This window comes from Cucurbita pepo, chromosome LG20, assembly GCF_002806865.2.
Source record: "Cucurbita pepo subsp. pepo cultivar mu-cu-16 chromosome LG20, ASM280686v2, whole genome shotgun sequence".
Classification (NCBI taxonomy): Eukaryota; Viridiplantae; Streptophyta; class Magnoliopsida; order Cucurbitales; family Cucurbitaceae; genus Cucurbita; species Cucurbita pepo.
In genome coordinates, this window is record NC_036657.1 from 2,222,349 (window position 1) to 2,244,168 (window position 21,820).

Here is a 21,820-nt window from a genome sequence, read left to right on the forward strand (position 1 = left end):
GAGAGGAACGAAATATTCTTTGTAAGGGTGTGAAAACCTCTTTTAACTAAAACACATTCTTTGTAAGGGTGTGGAAACCTCTCTTAACTAACACATTTTAAAATTTTTGAGGGAAAGTCCGAAAAAATCCAAATAAGACAACATCTGCTAGCGGTAGACTTAAACGGTTACATTTGAACCTTAGACTGGTAGAGAGATAAATAAATTTATGAGTTGGGTTATGTTAAAATATTTTATAAGCGTTTATAGAGGTTTAATTTTGTGATGACAATAGACCTTAAATGTACATGAAATCTCTTTGTTGTCACAACACGTCCTATATTTGTAGGGTAATGCAAACAAAGAGTAGTATATTTTTTCTTTTTCGTGACTCAATTATATTTTTTAAGCTCGGTGAAGAGCTTAAACGTCTCTTAAACTCCTACACTTTCATAAAGCACAAACTTCACAAGCTTCTCTAGCGTTGGAAGGTCTTGATTTTCATCATAACCATACAAAAGAGGAACAAATCTAGCAATATTTAGAGAAGCTTGAATAAATGTCGGTGGATATGGATTTGGAGAAAACAGGCTTTCTTGGTTCAGCCTCTTCCACGCATCGGATATCATGTGGCTAATACGCTCCCGTGTGCTGTCAACAGAGATCTCTGGATTTTCTTTCATATAGCATTCTATATAAGACCCATCATGTCCTTCTTGGTTCTCGTCCTGTGTAATAAATTAAACGATATTCATCACTTAAACAATGACATGATATTGTTCACTTTGAACATAAGGTCTCGTAAGATGTATTATTTACTTATAAATTCATGATCATTTCCTGAATTAGTTAACGTGGGACTCCATCCCAATAATTTTCAACATAATGAAATAAACGTTCTTAGATTACCTTTGCACTTCCCAAATCATCGCTGAGTCGAAGAATTGACGCAGTGGAAGACACAATGTCTGGATTGCTACTCAAAAGAACTGCCTCGTTGCTCACACCTTGGCCTAAGAGAAAGAAGATGTGAGCTAAAACAACATGAACTCCAGAACTAACTGCTCCATTCTCCAAGTATTCTTCGGCACTTGGCAAATGGCTAGAACCAAACCATTCTGCTTCCACTAGAAACGCCTCACAAAGGCTAACCCACTGAAAAAAAAATTGAATATTCAGCTCATTACAAAATCAAACAATCAAACAGTCCAAGCTCATCGCTAATAGATATTGTATTCTTTGGGTTTCACTTTCGAGATTCTCCTCAAGACTTTAAAATGAGTAGACTAGGGGAAGGTTTTCACACTCTTATAAAGAGTGTTTCGTTCTCCTCTCCAACCAATGTGGGATATCACAATCCACCATTCTTTAGGGTCGAGCGTCCGCGCTGACACTTTTTCCTTCCTCTAATTGATGTGGGACCCCGCCAAATCCACCCCCTTTGGGGCCAGTATTCTTACTGGCACACCACCTCGTGTCTATCCCCTTCAGGGAATAGCCTCCTCACTAGCACATCGCCATGTGTTGACTTTGATACCATTTGTAACAGCCCAAGCCCACTACTAGCTGATAGCGTCCTTTTGGGGCTTTCCCTCTTGGGCTTCCCCTTAGAGCTTTAAAACTCATCTCTTAGGGGAAGATTTTCCCACCCTTACAAAGGATGTTTCGTTCTCCTCCCCAACCAATGTAGGATATCACAATCATAGCAGCTTTAATATAAAAATTTACCGATTTGTGTATGGAATTAATTGGGTTCCAGCCATGCTTTAGATAAAACTTGTGACATATTTCATTTGTTGTTTCATGAAGTTTGATAATGCAAAATTTCATTGGGTTTGGTAAGCCGTCGAGAGCTGCCAAGTCCCATCTGCATGAACTGAGGTCAGTCCACAAAACATGCATGTACCTTAAAAAACACGAAGAAATTAGTGTCATACCTTTGGATTGCTTTAGTGAATAGTCTAAGTTCTTCAAGTGAACCGTATACATCGTAGATGTCGTCAATAAGATAGATAAAAGATATAGATTTTGTCAGCTCAACTCTCTCTTCTGAAAACATTGGATCTGCTAAGACGGCCATCGAACAAATGTACCATTTAAGTGGCTGATCTCTTGCAAACTTCAGTTCTTCACATAATCCTGTCTTCTTCCACCACCTATGTGCCCATTATATCATACAATAATATTAAAACATCTTCATAATAATAGTTTTTCAATACATTAAAAAACCCATCAAACCCAAAAATTTAAACTACAACTACGTTTATCACTAGCCCATATTGTTTGTTTTGACCGGTTATGTATCGCCAACAGCTTCACGATTTTAAAATGTGGAGAAGTTTTCATATCTTTATAAACAATGTTTATGATCTCACAACAACCCCACCCTTGTAAGGAATGATTCGTTCTCCTTTCCAACCTAGGTGGGATCTCACAATAACCTTTTGAATCACTTCATCAACGAATGTTTAGTACTCCTCTCCAACTGATGTGAGATCTCACAACAACCCTTTAAATCATCTCACCCTTATAAGGAATGCTTCATTCCTTTTTTTCAACTGACGTTCGATCTCACAACAACCCTTTAAATCACTTTACTCTTGTAAAGGATGTTTCGTTCTTTTCTCTAGAGATTTCACAATTTTTAAAGTATAAAATCTTAAAAAATATGTTTGAGAAATGGAACAAAAAAAAAGTGATAAGATTCCCTAAATATGTGGCTTATAAGTGCACGCATAAACTTACATAATGAATTGAGACAATTCAAGTCGGTGTAGGTTCTGGAGTCTATTGAAATCCAATTTTGCCATGGGTTGGAAAACATATATCCACTTATTTGGAGATTGGGATCCAAAGTAATCCATCACCACAAATTTCACCAAGCTCTTATGAAAGGGATTGGCCACAGCTTTCCTCACATGTTTGCCTAAATTATCGTCGCGATTCCACGCAAGTTTCTTCAAGATACGAGCACTAAAATTTCCAATTTTCTCGAGTTTTTCGTCTTCGGGGAAGCATAATTGGGAAGCTTCGTATAAACTCGTGAGCCCTTCGATATTTTCAATAAATTTTGTGTCTAATAGACCCTCGTGATCGATGAAGCCTTCAAAAACATCTGCCCAAAAGCAAATTTTTTTTATTATTTTGTTGGGTTCTTGTTTTAGTTATTGGCATGATGAAAGGTTATTGAAATCACACCTTGTGGTACAAAATAGCCATGTTGTCTGAAGAGTCGAAAGCGAAGAGCAACGTGATGAAGGCCACATTTAGCATCAAAATTGTGAGTTTCCATTGTGTATTGTGTTTGAAGAATTGCTTTAATCTCCTGTTTGAAGCAGTGGTCAATCCCCAAGCGTTGTATTGCATCAATCATATTCAAGCTCTCCAAAGAATCAATTTTGGCCGTCTCACTCAACAAATGCTTCAGATTCTTCATTTCAAGTTCATATTTCATGCTCATTTCCTCCTGCGTAAATTGCACCAAAATCTACACTAATTATCAACAAATTCATGATAATTTCACTTTCAAAACAAAATATAAAATCAAAGAGGCATACAATTGAAGGACAAATTTGTGAATCTGCAGGAAGGGAAATTGGAAGGGAGGAGTGATGTTGAGGAATGGTCCATTTTTGAGAGTGAGGAACCATATTGTGCATGGAAGCTTTTGGAGGAGGAGGAGGAGGATGAGGAATTACTCCAACTATTAGCATTGCTGATGCTGCTGCTTCCATGGGATGGATGAAGAAATCCTTGAATGGCTCAAGATATTGTAAGATGGTGGGATGTATTTGGTGATACCACCAATTTATAGGCATCATTCCAATCAATTTTTATATTTTTATAAGAAAGGTTTTGTTTACCTTTCTAATTAATGTGGGATCTAGTAATCCACTGCTCTTTACTGGCATATCGATTGGTGTTGGACTTTAATACCATTTTTATAATGACCCAAGTCTACCGCTAGTAGATATTGTCCACTTTGATCCATTACGTATCGTTGTCAGCCTTACAATTTTAAGTGTCTACTAGAACTAGATTTATACTCGAGGAATACTTACAACCAAGTAAAGTAAGGGACCACGTGCTATTGTCGTAATTGTACCTTTCTTTTTTATTATACACAATTTTAAGTGTCTACTAGAACTAGATTTATACTCGAGGAATACTTACAACCAAGTAAAGTAAGGGACCACGTGCTATTGTCGTAATTGTACCTTTCTTTTTTATTATACACAATTTTAAGTGTCTACTAGAACTAGATTTATACTCGAGGAATACTTACAACCAAGTAAAGTAAGGGACCACGTGCTATTGTCGTAATTGTACCTTTCTTTTTTATTATACACAATTTTAAGTGTCTACTAGAACTAGATTTATACTCGAGGAATACTTACAACCAAGTAAAGTAAGGGACCACGTGCTATTGTCGTAATTGTACCTTTCTTTTTTATTATACACAAGCAAAAAAAAAAAAAAAAATGCCAATTCCTATTTAGGTAAGCATATCATTGATTTACATGAAAATGACTACAAAAAAAAGGCAAAAGTATAGAATGGAATTTGGCAGCCTAAATGACATGTTGAATTTACTAACACTTTTTCCATCTCAATTACTTTGGTACCAAAATAATATTTCAATTTCAGTTTTAGTTGTAAGATTTCANTTTTTTTTTTTTTTTTTTTTTTTTTTTTTTTTTTTTTGTCTGAACGTTTATTGAATGAATGTAAACACGAGTTTGAAAATTGAGACCCAGTTGTAGCTTGATGGCTATGGTTTCCGAAATAGGCCCACACTTTCGTTTCCATTTCTTTTCTTTTCCTGTATCACTTTCAGGGTTCTAATAAAAATTTACTTTTACGCATCTTAAACATGTTCAGTGTACATCACTTTCATTCACAGACACAAACAATCGTATCAAATATGTTAATAGACTTGAGACAAATATCTTAAAAGCATGTCACGACTCGATTTTCGAGACTTCGAGAGATTCGGGTTCAACGAAAATAAAATAAAATAAACTATTAAAAATAGGGTAAAATTTTGTAGCATTTAAAACCACACAATCAAGCACTAACAAACAACCCAGAAACGAATTGAAAAAAACAAACCAAAAATTGATGCCTCCACACAATTATTGATGGACCTATTTCCCACCTTTTAAATAAGTTTTAAATATCAATCATTATGTGTGTCAATAATTCAATATGAGTGGTCTTTCTTTTTTTTTTTCTCTTTTTTTTTTAATTTTAATATTGCATAAATATTTATGTGATAAACAAAATTATTAAATAACCTAATTTATGTTAAACCAAACCGTTGCTACCTAATTTACGTTAAACCAAACATGCATTACAAAAAAAAAAAAAAATGGATATGATAACTTATGCTATCGTAGACTTTTTATAGTGTTTTTTGTATGTTGTGATAGTCTATGTTATAAAAAGTTTTTATAAGTGTTTTTGCAGTTATAATGGCCTAGAAACCTCTCTCTCACAAGTGGGTGTCTTAAAAATTTTGAAGAAAAATTTGAGACTGGTATGAGCTCAAAATGAGCCTGAAATGTCTCAAATAACTCTGTAAATAAATGCAACAATGGTCCATTTTCAAGAATCCAAAGACCAGCTATTTTCCATGGCAACATTCCACCACAAACTCCCTCTCGAATTAAAGCTACGACAATCAAATAAAGAATAAAAAATGTACAATGCGCGTCAAAATACCCAATTCTTGCGTACATGCTAAGGCCTATAGACTTGACGTGCCTATGGGCGTCAATATTGGCTCTTGCAAGCGAGTACGTTAGTTGGCTCCATGCGCACACATGAGCTATTGGCTTATGCACGCGCACCCTACATGCCCCCAAGTGTGAATTATAAATTTAGTTCATGACTAACCTAGTCCAGAATCAAGTTTAGTTCAAGACTAAGAAATAATAAAATCGAAAAAAGAAAAAAAAATGCTTATTTGAAAGTAATCAACCAAATTACAATCTAATTGATTAAAATTTATATTATCGACGAAAATGTTAAAATTCAAAATTTTTCGCTAAAAAAGAAAAAAAAATTGATTTGTATTTACACCTCCATTTGATGAAAGAGAAATTGTTTAATAAGGTTTTCAAGGGACATAATGGATTGGGTTCTACCATAGTTATATGCAATAGGAACCACTCTTGCGAGATTGAGACAAGCTTGATTGAACTTGGCAGGAAATAGATTGGATAATAAGCATTCTGTATTCAGAGTCTTCCATGCATTACAAATTTGCGTCATAGTATGTCGCTTCGTTTCTTCGTAACACATACTCGGATGCTCCTTCATGTAATATTCTAAATACGACCCATCATGCCCCTCTTGCTTCTCATCCTATGTCAACATGAGCATAGTTTAAAAATTAAAATCGAACATTCGAATACGTGCACGATATGGGTACATAATTAATTAAGCTAACCTTGGCACTTCCCATGTCATCCCAAAGCCGCAAAACTGTAGCACTAGATGAAATGATATCTAAATCCTCATCAAAGAGCTCCACAGTTTCCTTGCTTATTGCCTCGCCTAACAAAAAGAAGACATGTGTTAATGTAACGTGGACGCCTGTGCTAACCACTCCATTTTTTAGATACTCTTCGGCGCTTGGTGATTGCCCAGAACTCATCCATTCAGCTTCCACCAAAAATGCGTTGCATAATTTAGCCCACTGCAAAAGTTACTCAACTCTTTACTCACTTAAACATTTAATTCCATGGCTTCTTCGATCAAATGAAATGGGTAAATTTAAATTATACTGCTTTGTGTAAGGAGTGAATAGGATTCCATCCATGGGCTTGATAGATCTGGCAGCTTATTTCATTAGTAACTTCAAAAAGGGTTCTTAAACATGTTTGCATGCAGTCTGGTAATCCTTCAGCAGCAGCCATGTCCCATCTAAACAACCATTGCAAATAACATATTAATAATGTAACTGTAACCGTTCAAGTCTACCGCTAGTAAATATTGTCTGTTTTGGCTTGTTACTTATCACGATTTTAAAACGCATCTGTTAGGAGAGGTTTCCACACCTTTATAAGGAATGTTTCGTTCTCCTCTCCAACCGACGTGGGATCTCACAATCCATCCCTTTTGGAGGTCCAGCGTCTAGCTGGCACACCATTTAGTGTTTGACTCTGATATCATTTGTAACAGCTCAAACCCATTGCTAGCAGATATTGTCTGTTTTGTGGGCTTTCCCTCAAAGTTTTTAAAATGTGTCTATTACTAAGAGATTTTCACACCCTGGTAAGAAATGCAAATAAGAGTGATTTCAGGACGCAATTTATTTATAACCTGCAAACGGCTTCTGTGAATATGGTGAGTTCGTCTAGAGTTCCGAAAACGTCGAAAATGTCGTCGATGAGATATATGAAAGAGATGGATTTTGCAAGTTGGATTCTTTGTTCGGAGTAGAAGGAATCTGTGCTGAGGCAAATCAGTGAAGCAACGTACCATTTAATGGGTTGATCTCTAGAGAAATTCAAATCTTTCGCCAAATCTGTTTCTTTCCACCATCTGTCAATCATCATCATGAACAAAATCCATGCATTATTAGTAAAAATCATGGCACTTTTGCACGAGTCTAAAGCCAGTGCAATTTAGACATATTTTTTAAAAGATTTCACGTCGGTTGGAGAGAGAAATAAAGCTGTAAAGCTATTTCTAAGACAATATCTACTAATGATGAGCTTGAACGGTTACATTTTCAATTTAATACGAGAGAAAAAAAAAAAAAAATCAAACCCATAAGTGCTTACTTCGTAAATTGAGCGAGTTCGTGTTGGCTCAAGCGTTGAGCTGAGTAAAGCTCCATTTTTGCAGCATCTCGAAAGATACTAATCCATTTGTTTGGCCATTGCATATCATTCAAATAGTTAGGCGCCATTAATTGCACCACACTTTTATGATGAGGATAAGCTAAAGTATGCTGAACAAAACTGGCCAAATGATGATCAACCTCTTCATCTTCAGCCTTAGCCTTTAGCCAATGGCTGCTAAAGTTTTCAGCTTCTTCAAGAATCTCATCTCCATGCATGCATAGCTGCGAAGCTTCATATAAACTCGTCAGCCCCTTTATATCATCTTTCAACCCTTCCTTGAACTTCCCCTCCTTGTCCAAGAAACTTTCAAACACATCTGGTAAGAAAATTTGTTAAGAATGAGAAACAAAATTAGAATTTCAATTAATGTTCACAACTTTTAGATAAGATATTGTTAGGCCAGGGAGTATGCTTATTTAGAGCTGAGTCAACTTTATACGCTATATTTGGTAAATGACATATAAAGAAAATTGTTAAATAGCTATGTATAGAGAAAGCTCCTAGTCATCGATATAAATATTTTAGTAAGAGTTGTCCTTGCATTTTCTCTTGTCCTGTGTACTTGTAGTCATCGATATAAATCCTTTAGCTAGAGTTCTCCTTGTATTTTCTATATCCTGTTCTTTGTATTTTCTCTATCCTGTTCTTTGTGTTCATCTAGATCGAGTCTATGCGTTGCATTGCATTTTTTCTATCCTGTTCTTTGTGTTCATCTAGATCGAATGTGTGCGTTGTTGTGTGATCCTAACAGATATAAGCTACCAACTAACTCGTAGAAAATATATTAGTAACGAAATCTTGAAAATAAGATAAAATATACTACTCATAATTACTTAAATATATGTTCCACGGCTAACTTTATATCTTAAATCAAATTTCATAATAGAATTGAATATCAACCTGACGACACGAGGTACCCATGTTGTCTGAAAAGTCGAAAAAGGAGGGCAGTCATGTGGAGATCAGTGTCTGAATTTAATTGAACAGCATTAAACAATACGTAGTGCCTTTGCAGAATAGCTTGAATTTCCTCTTGGAAATGATAATCAATGCCAAGGCGTTGGGTTGCATCAATTAGATTCAAACATTCCCAAGGGTCTCCTATTTCTCTCAAAACATGCTTCAAAATCCTCCCTTTAACTGGAGCTTCATGCCCAATATCATCCTGCAACATAAAATCCATTTAACCGAAGAACAAAAAAACAGCATAGTATGAGAGTGAGAGAGATCTGTGTAGCATACTGTTAAAATGAAAGATTGGTTCTTGGAACGATTGGGTTTAAAGTGAGTGGAAAGTAATGTATGATCACGAAGAACAATGGTTTGTTTGTTAAACAAGCGCTTGTTAACAGGAGAATCATTGCTTTGTGGAATGTTTAGTGATGCAAGTAAGGGAGCAAAGGAAGCATGTGGAGAAAAAGCCATGTTTTGTTGTGTTGGAGTGTGAGTGGTGAATGGTGTGTGGTGATGTTTATATATAGTATGGCGTCTTCAACTCTGGATTTAAAGTCAATACGCAATTTGGTTAATGCCCCACATGAATTTAGTCCAAATTTAGAGGAAGCAAAGGTTGAATTTGTAGCGTATGGAACAAAACCATATCAATATATGTTCATTCCAAAACACAATAAACGTTTTCCTTTAATTCTTTACTTTTTAATGAAAAAAAAGTTCTTGATGTTCATCCTTCTAAATTAGGTTTTGATTTTGGGGTTACGTGTATAATCGTCTGTCTCACAGTTTTAGAAGAAATGTTTTGTTTTCTTCGTTAATTGATGTGGGATCTCACAAATCACCCTTTTTGGAGTGCTAGCGTCCTCGCTGACACACCGCTTGGAATCTAGCTTTGATATCATTTATAACAGTCCAAGCCTACCGCCAGTAGATATTATTCAATTTTGCCCATTACATATCGCTTTTAGCTTCACGATTTTAAAAGAAATGTTTTGTTTTCTTCTCCAATCGATGTGGGAACTCACAGGGATGATATCATACATTACTTTTCGATGTTGGGGGATATGAGTTACGGTACGACTCATAATTTTGTATACGTAAAAGTGTTTCGTGTTTTATTTCTAATAGTTATTAGGAGATATGCATATTTACAAACTTGTACCAAAAAAAACTTGATATTTATTAAATATTTTTTAAAATTTAAACTTATTTTTTTGAAATAAAATAATAATAGTTTCTATTTAAAATGATTTTTTAAAGTAATTTAACCAAAATTATATGAAAGATCATTTTTGTTTATTAGAAAAATTAGAAACCAATAGAAAGGAGGACTTAGATAGTGTGAGATCCCACATCGATTGAAGAATAAAACGAAATATTGTTTATAAAAGTGTGGAAATCTCTCTCGTTAGACGCGTTTTAACACCGTAAGAGTGACTTTGTAAATGTATGAAAACTTTTCTCTATCTGACGCATTTTAAAATCGTTACCTGACGATAATACGTAAGGGACTAAAGCGAATAATATTTATTAGCATAGATCAGATCAACCCAACGAAACCCAACGAAACGAAACAGGGAAGAGATAAAAATGTATTAAATATTATGATATACATCACCATCAATTCATCGTGCAAAATATGGAAGATCATGAAACTCTATGAGGTTCATAAGGGAACTAAATGAAATCAACCATAAAAATCTTACCCATCCCGATCACAAGTTTCTACCCACAAACAAAATAGACAAAGTAGGCCATACTACACCCTTTCATGTTGTGTACCAAATTTAATTGCTGACTCTGGGTTGTGAAACACATTTTATGGTATCTTTTTTCTTTATACAATATGCACCACAAACACGAGTTGGTTGAACATGATCGTTCCACACCTAGCTGCAGCAGCCATTCGTGGTTTTAGTTTCGCGATTTTCAAATGCGTCTACTAGAGAGAGGTTTCAGACTTGAATGTTTCGTTTCTCTCAAACCAACGTGGGATCTCACATATTATGTTATCACTGATAGATCTCATTATAGAACTTCTAATATAAACCTTGGTGTTTTTGTACCGTGTTTTATCGCAATTAACTCGAAAACTTAAACAATGGGGGAGGGAAGAACTTCTCACCCACTAGATATTTTGAGTTGAACCTTAAACATGCTATGTTGGCGTGTACGTAACATTTGCTAAATTAGTTACAAACCATTGGAACATGAATCATGCAATATTGCATGGTAGCCTTTGGATATGGTAGGTATGAAGCTGGTAGGTATGAAGCTGGTAGGTATGAAGCTGAGGAGACAGACAACCTAAAAATGAAAAAGCATTATTCAGAGTTTGACTCTTGGCCATGAAACACACTCTTCTCTTCCTCTAATTTCTCTCTTCCACACATGCAGCCAATTTTTACAAGTGTGGACCATTTAATAATAAAATAAAATGGAGACTTGTGGTCCATTTGCAAATATCCTTTCATCGTTTGATATGAATCTAAATCCGAATGAGAGCAATCTTGAAGATAGAATGACTAAAAAAGACTTAAAAGTAAATGAAAGTTACTATTTATACTAACAATGTGCACCTTTCTTTTTGGTGATGTTATAAGAGATACAGGGAAATGCTGGAACATGAGGAATTGAATTTGAGTTCCAAATTTTGATCTGAATCGTAGACATGGGACATTACATATTCAAATGTTCTAGTCATTAAAAAGGGGAATAAAGAACCCTTTTCCATGTCCGTTATTGTCTCCTATTTTAATATTTATCTCTACCTAATGATATAAATTTAGATTTTCATAAGCTTAAAAATTGGGTGCCCACATTGGAAAGCTGCCACCTAAATCATAGTCCGTTCCCACTGTGACAAGAAATTTGGTGGATTGGAGTGGGGGAGCCATGTGAGATGTGACCATTTGGAGTTGGAGTTTATGCCGAAGATAGATTTTTCTTACGTTTGATTGGAATGAGTTGTCAAGAATCTCTTCTCTCCAACGTGGGATGTCACAATCCATCTCTTTTGGAGACTTAGTACCATTTGTAACCGCTCAAGTCCACTGTTAGCGGATATTGTCTGCTTTAGACTGTTATGTATAATCGTCGGCCTCACGTTTTTAAAACGCATTTTTTAGAGAAATGTTTCTACACTAATGAACGCGGGATCTCACAAAAACAATCCTCTTTTCTATTTCCATTCCTCTGGGTCAAAGTTAAAATCAAATTTGGTAATCAACTTTCGTTCAAGTTTATAAAGAAACATACCTTAAGAAATTAAGATATATATCTTCGACCAAAATATAAAACTTCTTGTTCAAGAGTTCACGTTAACTTTTCGTATCAATTACACACATAAAAGTAATAGATCCTTGAACTAAATATCCAGGCTATGAAAGAGCAATCGTTCCATATGCTGCTCGAAGGTGGGAAAGGACTGGTTTCTGCCATAACTATAGAACAAAGGAACTGCTCTGGCAATGTTAAGAGAAGCTTGAGTGAATTGGGAAGGAAACAATGGATTACAATGCAGCCATTCTCTATTCAAACTCTTCCAGGCTTCAGAAATCTTCCACATAATATGCTTTTGTGTGGCATTAAAGGACGTGCTTGGATGCTCCTTCATGTAGTATTTTACGTACGACCCATCACGCCCCTCTTGATTCTCATCCTGTGGACAATGTCATTAATACATTCATATCATTTGTATTAAAGATATGCGTAAGATTGGGGATTGAGTATGACCTTGGCACTTCCCATGTCATCCCAAAGCCGCAATATTGTAGCACTGCACCAAACAATATCTAAATCCCCCTCCAAAAGCTCCACGGTTTGCTGCCTTATTTGGTGTCCAAGAAGAAAGAAAACATGAACTAAAGTAACGTGGACGCCCGTGCTAACTCTGCCATTTCTTAAATATTCTTCTGCACTTGGCCAATGCCCTGAGCTGAACCATTCTGCCTCAACTAAAAATGCCTTGCACAATTTACCCCACTGCATGCAACACAGATTCGGTTAGATTCCGTCGGTTCAAGCTTACGATTAGCAGATATTATCTTTTTTGGACTTCTTCTTAATGTTATTTTTTTTAAAGCGGCTTCTACTGCAGAGAGGTTTTCACATCTATGTAAGAACTTGGTACCCTTCTCCAACCAACGTGAGATCTCACAATCCACCTTCCTTGGGGTCCAATATCCTCGTTGGCACACTAACTCTTGTCTGGCTCTAATACCATTTGTAACAGACTAAGCCCACTAGATATTATCGGCTTCAGCTGGTTATGTATAGTCATCAATCTCAGTTTTAAAACTCTATGCTAGAGAGAGGTTTTGTGATGTCACACATTAGTTGGGGAGGAGAACAAACCACCATTTATTTACAAGGGTGTGGAAACTTTCCCCTAGCATATGGGTTTTAAAGCGTTGAGGGGAAGCCCGAAAGGGAAAGCCCAAAGAGGGGCTGTTACAGGTTTCCACACCCTTCTAAGAAATTGTATGTTACCCTCTCCAACCAATGTGGGATCTCACAATCCACCCCCTTAGGGGCCAATGTTCTCGCTTGCACACGGTCGGATATCCGGCTCTGATACCATTTGTAACAGCCCAAGCCTACCACGAGTTGATATTGTCCGCTTTAGCCCGTTACGTATCACTGTCAGCCTCACGATTTTTAAAACGTGTTTAGTAGGGAGATGTTACAAATGGGCAGAGAGAACCCTCATAAAGAATGTTCCGTTCTTCTCTACAACCAACGTGAGATCTCACAAGATTAGAGATCAATTATACTCGATAAATTACCTCAAAAAGAATGTTTCGTTCTCCTCTCCAACCAACGTGGGATCTCACAAGATTAGAGATAATTATATTCGTTAAACTTGTAATTTAACATAAATTATAGAGAAACACAAACCGCTGTCTGTAGGGAGGTAGCTGGATTCCAACCATGCTTTTGATATATTTGGTCACTTATTTCATTCGTAACTACAAATAGAGATTTGAAGCATATACGCATGCAGCTTGGTAACTTTTCAGCAGCAACCAAATCCCATCTGCACAAAAACATTGATAACTAAAGCAATAAAAATGTTAAGTTTGAAAAATAAAAGCTTCTATGAATCAGCTTCCCGACCTACAAACAACTTCTGTGAACATGGTGAGCTCTTCCAGCGTTCCAAATACATCAAAGATATCATCAATAAGATAAACAAAAGCAATGGCTTTGGCGAGTTGGATTCTCTGTTCAGAATGGCACACATCCGTCAGACACGATAGCGACGCGATGTACCATTTCATGGGCTGATTTCTTGCAAAATTCAGCTCTCTACCCAAATCTGATTCTTTCCACCATCTAAACAAAGGGAAAAAAGCCTTCAAATTGAAAGCAAATGGTAATTAAATTCACATTAATCGATTCAACACACTTACTTTGTGAATTGGTTAAGTTCGTATTGGCGTAAGCGTTGAGTTGTATTGAAATTCACTTTTGCTACGCCTTGCAAAGTGTGTATCCATTTGTTTGTCCATTGGTTGTCGCCAAAATAGTTAGGCAACATGAATTGGGGCAAGGTTTTATGATAAGGATGAAGTAGAGTGTTATGAACGAAAGTGGCTGAATGATGGTTGACATGAACAACAACCCAAGCGTTTAGCCAATGGCTACTGAAATTTTGAGCTTCTTCAAGAATATCATCTCCATGCATGCATAGCTGCGAAGCTTCATGTAAACTTGTCAGCCCCTTGATATCATGCCTTAGCTCTTTGTTGAACTTCCCCTCCTCGTCCAAGAAAATCTTAAACAAATCTGTTCAAATAACAACTACATGAATGAGAATTAGTGTAATAGTCCAAACCCACTAGCGGATATTGTCCTCTTTTCACTCTACTTCGTGCTTCAACCCAAACCCACGGCTAAATATTGTCTTTTGTGGGCTTTTCCTTTTGGGCTTCAGCCCAAACCCACCCTGAGCCGATATTGTCTTTTTTGGACTTTCCCTTCTGGGCTTCCCCTTAAAGTTTTAAACCGCATCCGTTAGAGAGAGGACTTTCCCTTATGGGCTTCGGTTTTAAAACACATTTGTTAAAGAGAGAACTATCCCTTCTGGGCTTCCCATCAAGGTTTTAAAACACGTATGTTAGAGAGAGAGCTTTCCCTTATGGGCTTCAGCTTTAAAACGCGTCTGATAAAGAGAGAACTTTCCCTTCTGGGCTTCCCATCAAGATTTTAAAACACGTCGGTTAGAGAGAGGGCTTTCCCTTATGAGCTTCAGTTTTAAAACGCGTCTGTTAAAGAGAGAACTTTCCCTTCTGGGCTTCCCATCAAAATTTTAAAACACGTCGGTTAGAGAGAGGGCTTTCCCTCATGGACTTCAGTTTTAAAATGCGTCTCTTAGAGAGAGAACTTTCCCTTCTGGGCTTCCCCTTAAAGTTTTAAAACGCATCCGTTAGAGAGAGGACTTTCCCTTATGGGCTTCGGTTTTAAAATAGTTTGTTAAAGAGAGAACTTTCCCTTCTGGGCTTCCCATCAAGGTTTTAAAACACGTCTGTTAGAGAGAGGGCTTTCCCTTATGGGCTTCAGTTTTAAAACGCGTTTGTTAAAGAGAGAACTTTCGGTTCTGGGCTTCCCATTAAGATTTTAAAACAGGTCTGTTAGAGAGAGGGCTTTCCCTTATGGGCTTCAGTTTTAAAACGCGTATGTTAAAGAGAGAACTTTCCCTTCTGGGCTTCCCATGAAGGTTTTAAAACACGTCTGTTAGGGAGAGGGTTTTCCCTTATGGGCTTCGGTTTTAAAACACGTCTGTTAGGAAGAGGGTTTCCCTCAAGGTTCTAAAACGCGTCAGTTAGGGAGAGGACTTTCCCTTCTGGGCTTCTCTTCAGGATTTTAAAACGCGTTTGTTAGGGAGAGATTTCCACACTCTTATAATGCTTCGTTCTCCTCTTCAATTAACGTGGAATCTCACAATCCATCCTCTTAGCCAGCGTTATCGCTAGCACACGGCCCCATGTATGATGCTTGGGATGTTACAATTAGAGTTAAAATTAGCCCTAATTCTATGAAGTTAAAGGTTTGGAGGAATAATAACTTGGAGTGACAAGGAAGCCCTGTTGAGTCAAAAGTCGAAAAAGGAGAGCAGCCTTGTGAAGATCAATCATTGGATCAAATTGAAGCGCATTCAATAAGAAGTATTGCCGCTTTAGAACAGCTTCAATTTCCTCTTGGAGATGGTTGTCAATGCCTAGGCGTTGGGCTGCATCAATTAGGTCCAAACGCTCCAAACAATCGCCTGATTCTCTCAAAACATGCTTCAAACTCTCCACTTTAGCCACCGCACCTTCAACCCCATACCCATCCTGCACAATAATATGATATTATCTACTTGCAGCATAAACTCTCGTGACTTTATTTCAAAGGTCAGAAGAACTTACGATCAAAGTAGTGGAGTTTTGTTGTTAGGTAAGAGTAAAAGGTTGTTGTTTTGAGGGTTGATGGGAGTGTAAGGATTAGCATTACGAACCTTGGTTGTTGCAAGAAATGAGTAAAAGGAGGCAAATAGAGAGAAACCCATTTCTAGAAATGTGAGAAAAGAAGTAGAAATGAAAGATTAGTATGAAAAATTGGAGTTGTTTGAAGTGAAGTATATAGAGCCACCATTAGAGTATCCCTCACTCCAACACACCCTAATTAATAATATGACCGTCATAAGGAAGCTTTTCACAAGCGTTACATATATCAAGGTATGACATCCACATTATTAACTTACAAATAACTACATATATAATAATAACATTTTTTTTTTGGGTTTTGTCACATTAATTAATTTATTAACATTATGATTTAAGTTTTTAATTATGAGTGAGTAAACAGTTGAATTATTTTTAGCCAATTAATTACTCTTAAATTGGATAAATTATCCAATGAAATTGGCAAAATAGAACTATCTCATACTAATTATTAAATTTGGATAGGCTAGATACAAATTTTAGGTGTTTTTTCATTTTTTTTTAGGGAAAAATACGTTTAAATTTTAAAAATATTACTTTTTTGAAAGTGATGTTCTGTTTCGTACGAGTATAAATTTATGAAATTTAAAGATGAATTTCTTTAGTACAACGGTAGAATATAAAGATCTAAAACTTTAATATTAAAAGAAGAATTCTACGTTCATGCTAGAAAAAGAGTTATGATTTATGAGACGAAGAATAATAATGAGGAAATAATTAAAATATATGTGATTAGAATACCAAAATTGTATTTGATTTTGCATAAAAATGTTATTCAAATTTTTATTAGAATCCGTATTTTTTAAATTTTAATTATATTACTTAATTTTAGATAATTAATTATAGTTAATTATTTTATTTTTATCTTATTAAATTATTAAAATAATTTTAACTAATTTAATTTTGGTTTTTAGTTTATTCTACCATCAATCTTAATAATTACACTTAATAAGAGTGTATATTTATATTTAAAAAATCAAATACAGATGGATGGATTAATTAAAATTAGTGTACTAAATAATAAATAAATAATTAGTAATAATTATTGAAAATAACTCTTAGACCCGCTCACTAAGTTGTTCATATCTCAATTTGATATAAATATTAATAAAATATTGATGTGAGACCTCACATCGATTAGAAAGAGAAACAAAATATTATTTATAAGAACGTAAAATATTTTACTAGAGACTGACAACGATATATTATGAGCTAAAGCGGATAATATTAACTAAAGATGAATTTAGATGGTTACCATAAATAAAAAACATAAATTAATAAATAAACCTTCATAATGTTTGAAGGCTTATTTAAAACAAATCAGATCATTTATTTAATTGCTCCAGAGAGATCGAACTGGCTTGGCCCAAACCAAAAGAATACTTTTGATTTATTGGGCCTCTAATATTGGGCCGACATGAGAGAAAAAGCCCATTACACTACAAGATGAGATTAAAATTCGAGTTTATTATGAAGAAGAAATTACAGATTATCTACAAGGTTGATACACAGAAACCGGATGAAAATCAAGCGTCATCGGACCGAACGAAGTCGTCTTGATTCAACCAAACGTAGCCATAGACAGGCTCCGTTTGATACTGTGTTTGATACCCATAAACACCGTCTCCTTCACTCCTTCCATCTGGATATGGGTTATGGCTTCCGAATAGATAGTCCGCCGCCGTCTGCCACTGGTTGCCGTAATTGCCATAGCAATAGCAATGCCCATGGCAACGCCCACAGCCGTTGTTGGGTTGTCTACAACCTGTTTGCTTTTTAATCCGTGAGAGACATGGCCAATACCCAAATAAACTTTCACAAAGATCCATCGCTTCCAGTCCATACCCACTTGGAAATTGGTTCACTTCCCTTCCATTTCCATACCCTATTCCCGGATCTGCAAAGGGAATCGCTTGAACTTCCTCAATTTCTTCAGATTCAGATGCCGTGTTATCTTTCTCGATCTGGGTCGGCTTGATTTCGCTCGACGGCTTTGTTTTTTCTTCAATTTTTTCCTTTGGTGCCTCCTGAATTGCGGTGGGTGGGGGTTTTGGAGGTGAAGAAGAGGAGGGTGAGTAGCAAATGTCAGTTGAAGGTTGAAGGGGCTTACCGTAGGTTTCATGAATGTCGTAGCCACCACCGTAAGGGGTTGGATCGTACTCTTCAAATTCTGTCTCGTTGAATTCTGAAACAGAGTAGGAGATCACAAATTGGGACGACACCTTTTGGTAACCATCGCTATACAAATCAGGGTCGTATTCGATCACTTTTGGGACACTGAAAGTCGATGCAGAACAAGCATTGGCCGAGTAGCTAATTGTATAGCCATAAGCCCCATGGTCAACGGGTTGATACTCGATCAATTGGGGGAATTCATTGAAATTGGATGTGTAGGGAGCATAAGCCTGACCGAAATAACAAGGAGGTGGGTAGTCAAAGAGATTGTAGAAAGTGGGTTCGTAGCTGGATTGCGGAATTGGAGGCTCAATTTGAGCAGAATCGTAGTAGGAATCGTAGAAGGCCATTGAAGATTGGATGCTTTGGTCATGGAGCGAATTGGGGTTTCTTCATTTGGGAAATTGGGGAAGCTCTGCTTTCTTTCAACGTCGTTATCGATCCAACCCAAGTTCTTCCAACCACATAGCGCTTATCTAATAGGGATTTGTGTGGGAAGAATGAATGTTACGCAACTTTTTTGGTGCAATAACAGCAGGGGTTGGACAAGTGGTCGTGGGGGTGTATGTGTCCATTCGTTCTTAACAGGATTAAGCTTAGCTCAGCCATTTCCTTCTTCCTTTTTGGCCTTGTTGCAGTGAAAATAGAGTTTTTTTTGAAACGTAGTTAAGGTTGCTTAGATGATCAAAACCAATGGCACCAAATAAGGGTGGGTGATGTTACATATGAACGAACGTTGATGTGACTGAAAAGGAATCCAAGGCCCCAAAGCAGTTGAAGAAATAATAAAACTATCTTGTTTTAAACAAGTTGATTGGTCGGGTTTGTTTTATCCGACCAAAAAAGTGCGTTCTTGAGATTCTAGAATTGACGAGTGAGGTTGGAGAGGTGCAAAGAAAGCATGGATCTTTTCTTTATGGGCTGAGATGGATTGGTGATTGTGTTGGGGCTTATGGGACATCACAACACAACGAGTCCAGGATATTAAAGCTTTCTAATGAAAAGGGTTCGTTTACGAATCATTTTTAGTCCAAGGAATTCAAATTTAGCTGCATATTCAACATTTATCAAGCCCAAATGTGAACCTCCGATGTAATTACGGTGTAACAACTCAAACTCAAACCCACTCCCAGTAGATATATTTAGTTTTGGCTCGTTATTTATTTGATTAGCCTCACGATTTTAAAATGTTTCTGTTAAAAACATGTTTCGTTTCCCTCTCCAATCTATGTAGAATCTCACCATCCACTCTATTGTCGGGACATACCGTCCTCCCTAATACACTGCTTAGTGTCTGAAACCATTTGTAACAGCCTACGACTACCACTAGCTAATATTGTTTTCTTTGAACTTTTCCTTTCAAACTTCCCCTCAAGATTTTAGAACGTGTCTCTCCAGTCATTTTCTGCCACATGTCGCTCGTTGGCTTCGAGTTGAGTGACGCATGACAACTTCTCTCTCCTCCATGCGTGTTATCGATTTCTAAAAAGTGTTTGATTCGCGTGTTCAAATCATTTTCTTCAAATTTTTGTAACTTAACACACAAAACTCGGATCGAGTGAGTTTCTTCACCAATGTCGTAGAGTTTTTGTACTCGACCTGAGGACAAAATAAAGTTGTTCAAAGTAGCGAAAAACTCATGCTTATTGTTCTTGACTAGATTTCCCGATCTCATATCCAACTTCAGTTAGAGAGGGGAATAAAACACTCCGTATGAAAATCTCTCCTTAACAAATGCATTTTAAAATCGAACCACAAGACTGACGGTGATACATACTAGACGGTAAATTAAAAATGGTGTGTTGCGATTTCTTATCTTTTTCCTCTGCTCTTCCTTTCTTGGTTTTTTTTCCCCTGTTTTTTCATCGTGTTGGGCATGAGTGGCAGACAGAATTTCCAGCCCTACTATTTTCCACCATCATCTTGCCCTTTCTTTAATTTAATTAGTGCTTTGGATATTTAGAAGATTAGCTTTAGCTTAGCTCATCATTACCCTTAATAAACTGCAAAACATGGGACAAAAAAGTTAATTACATGTTAATACATCTTTTCATATCTTAAAAGAATCACTAGTTTTCCATTTTTACAAAAGTTTTAACCAAAAAAAAATTAGAATGTGGTCATTTAACACAGACCTAAAATATTTTTTAGAGGGACCCGTCAACTACAAAAGTGCACCCAAAAGATTTAAACACATCAAAACTTTAATTAATCAAATCGGGAGGGAGCAATATGATGAAACTATAACCCTAGCGGGCTGGATTTGGGATTTCACCAACATTTTAGAATCTAAACTAACTTGCTCTGATACCATTTGTAATAATCTAATTCACACGTAGTAGATATTGTTCTCTATGAACTTTTTCTTTCGAGCTTTCCCTTTCTACGAGGGAGAGATTTCCATATTCTTATAAGGAATACTTTGTTTTTTCTCTCCAACCGATGTGCACCGATCTCACAAAAAGTTGGTAAAGCTTAGGAGTGATGGTTGATATTTTAAGGGTCTCATAAGGGCTCACCTTTTTCTTTAGTTGGTAGCTTGTTTTTGAATATATTGGGTCACTTCAATGTATACTTAAAAGCAGCCAATGGGACGATAATCTTAGGACGTTTAAATTTCTTAGGTACACTAATTATGAATGATTAAATGTGTTGTGGTTCGTTGAAATACTAAATGATAATCATAATCTTCTGGAAATCTTTGCTGAAAATTAACTTTATGCCAAAATTCACTTTAATAAGCTCATTGCTAAAAATAAAAAACTTTCAATTGCTCCTAAGGTTCACTATTCAAGAGGAGATATCCCTCTAATCAAGTCGATGATTATGGATAATTCACAATTATTATTTTTTTTTATTATTATTATTATTTGTAGTTGGAGACAAAATTTTGAAGTTAGGAGAAAGTGTTTTGTTCACTAGGTGGAGAGTATGCAAAGGTTAATGAAAAGAAACCGAAGAAAATGAAAAGTAGCTCGAATTTCGAGAAAAAAAGATGTTAATGGGGTTATTGTATTCTTCATGATTAGCTTTAGTCAACTTTGAACTCGATTGAGGGTCGATCTCGTCAGCTAAACTAACTTATTATGGGTCATGCACGAGATACCATTCAATATAGAATTTAATTATGTCGTTATCCGTACATTGTCAGTCTTACTGTTTTAAAATGCATCTATTAACGAGAGATTTTCACACTTTATAAAGAACGTTTAGTTTTCATCTCTTTACATCTTTTAAATTAATTTATGTTGGTAAGTGGGAAATATCAATAACATTAAAATAATAATAATAAAGTATATTTTGACTTTGATGGATAAAGGGAATAAATGAAGGGAAGCGAATTTGAGAAAAGCCGAAAATGACAAATGG

The 21,820-nt window shown here is 36.1% G+C and overlaps 3 protein-coding genes across 3 annotated transcripts; all 3 read right to left on the reverse strand.

Moving 5' to 3' along the window:
• Positions 1-325: 325 nt before the first annotated feature.
• On the reverse strand, positions 326-9,260 carry LOC111783517. The gene is made up of 14 exons (XM_023664446.1): positions 9,078-9,260; positions 8,736-9,000; positions 7,773-8,151; positions 7,309-7,530; positions 6,771-6,909; positions 6,434-6,682; positions 6,064-6,348; positions 3,537-3,812; positions 3,178-3,445; positions 2,725-3,094; positions 1,917-2,135; positions 1,708-1,846; positions 889-1,134; positions 326-707 (listed from the first exon to the last, which is right to left on the reverse strand). The coding sequence occupies exons 1-14, from the start codon at positions 9,258-9,260 to the stop codon at positions 414-416; spliced, it is 3,534 nt and encodes a 1,177-aa protein (XP_023520214.1). The 3' UTR covers positions 326-413.
• A 2,893-nt stretch (positions 9,261-12,153) lies between these two features.
• On the reverse strand, positions 12,154-16,135 carry LOC111783518 ((3S,6E)-nerolidol synthase 1-like; the record flags this gene model as incomplete). The annotated part of the gene is made up of 6 exons (XM_023664447.1): positions 12,154-12,450; positions 12,525-12,773; positions 13,689-13,827; positions 13,908-14,126; positions 14,204-14,579; positions 15,859-16,135. Coding segments are annotated over 6 exons (1,554 nt in total), but the record flags the coding sequence as incomplete, so codon positions are not given.
• A 1,450-nt stretch (positions 16,136-17,585) lies between these two features.
• LOC111782980 (uncharacterized protein At5g39570) lies at positions 17,586-19,391 on the reverse strand. The gene has a single exon (XM_023663844.1). The coding sequence runs from the start codon at positions 18,799-18,801 to the stop codon at positions 17,803-17,805; it is 999 nt and encodes a 332-aa protein (XP_023519612.1). The 5' UTR covers positions 18,802-19,391; the 3' UTR covers positions 17,586-17,802.
• Positions 19,392-21,820: the final 2,429 nt, after the last annotated feature.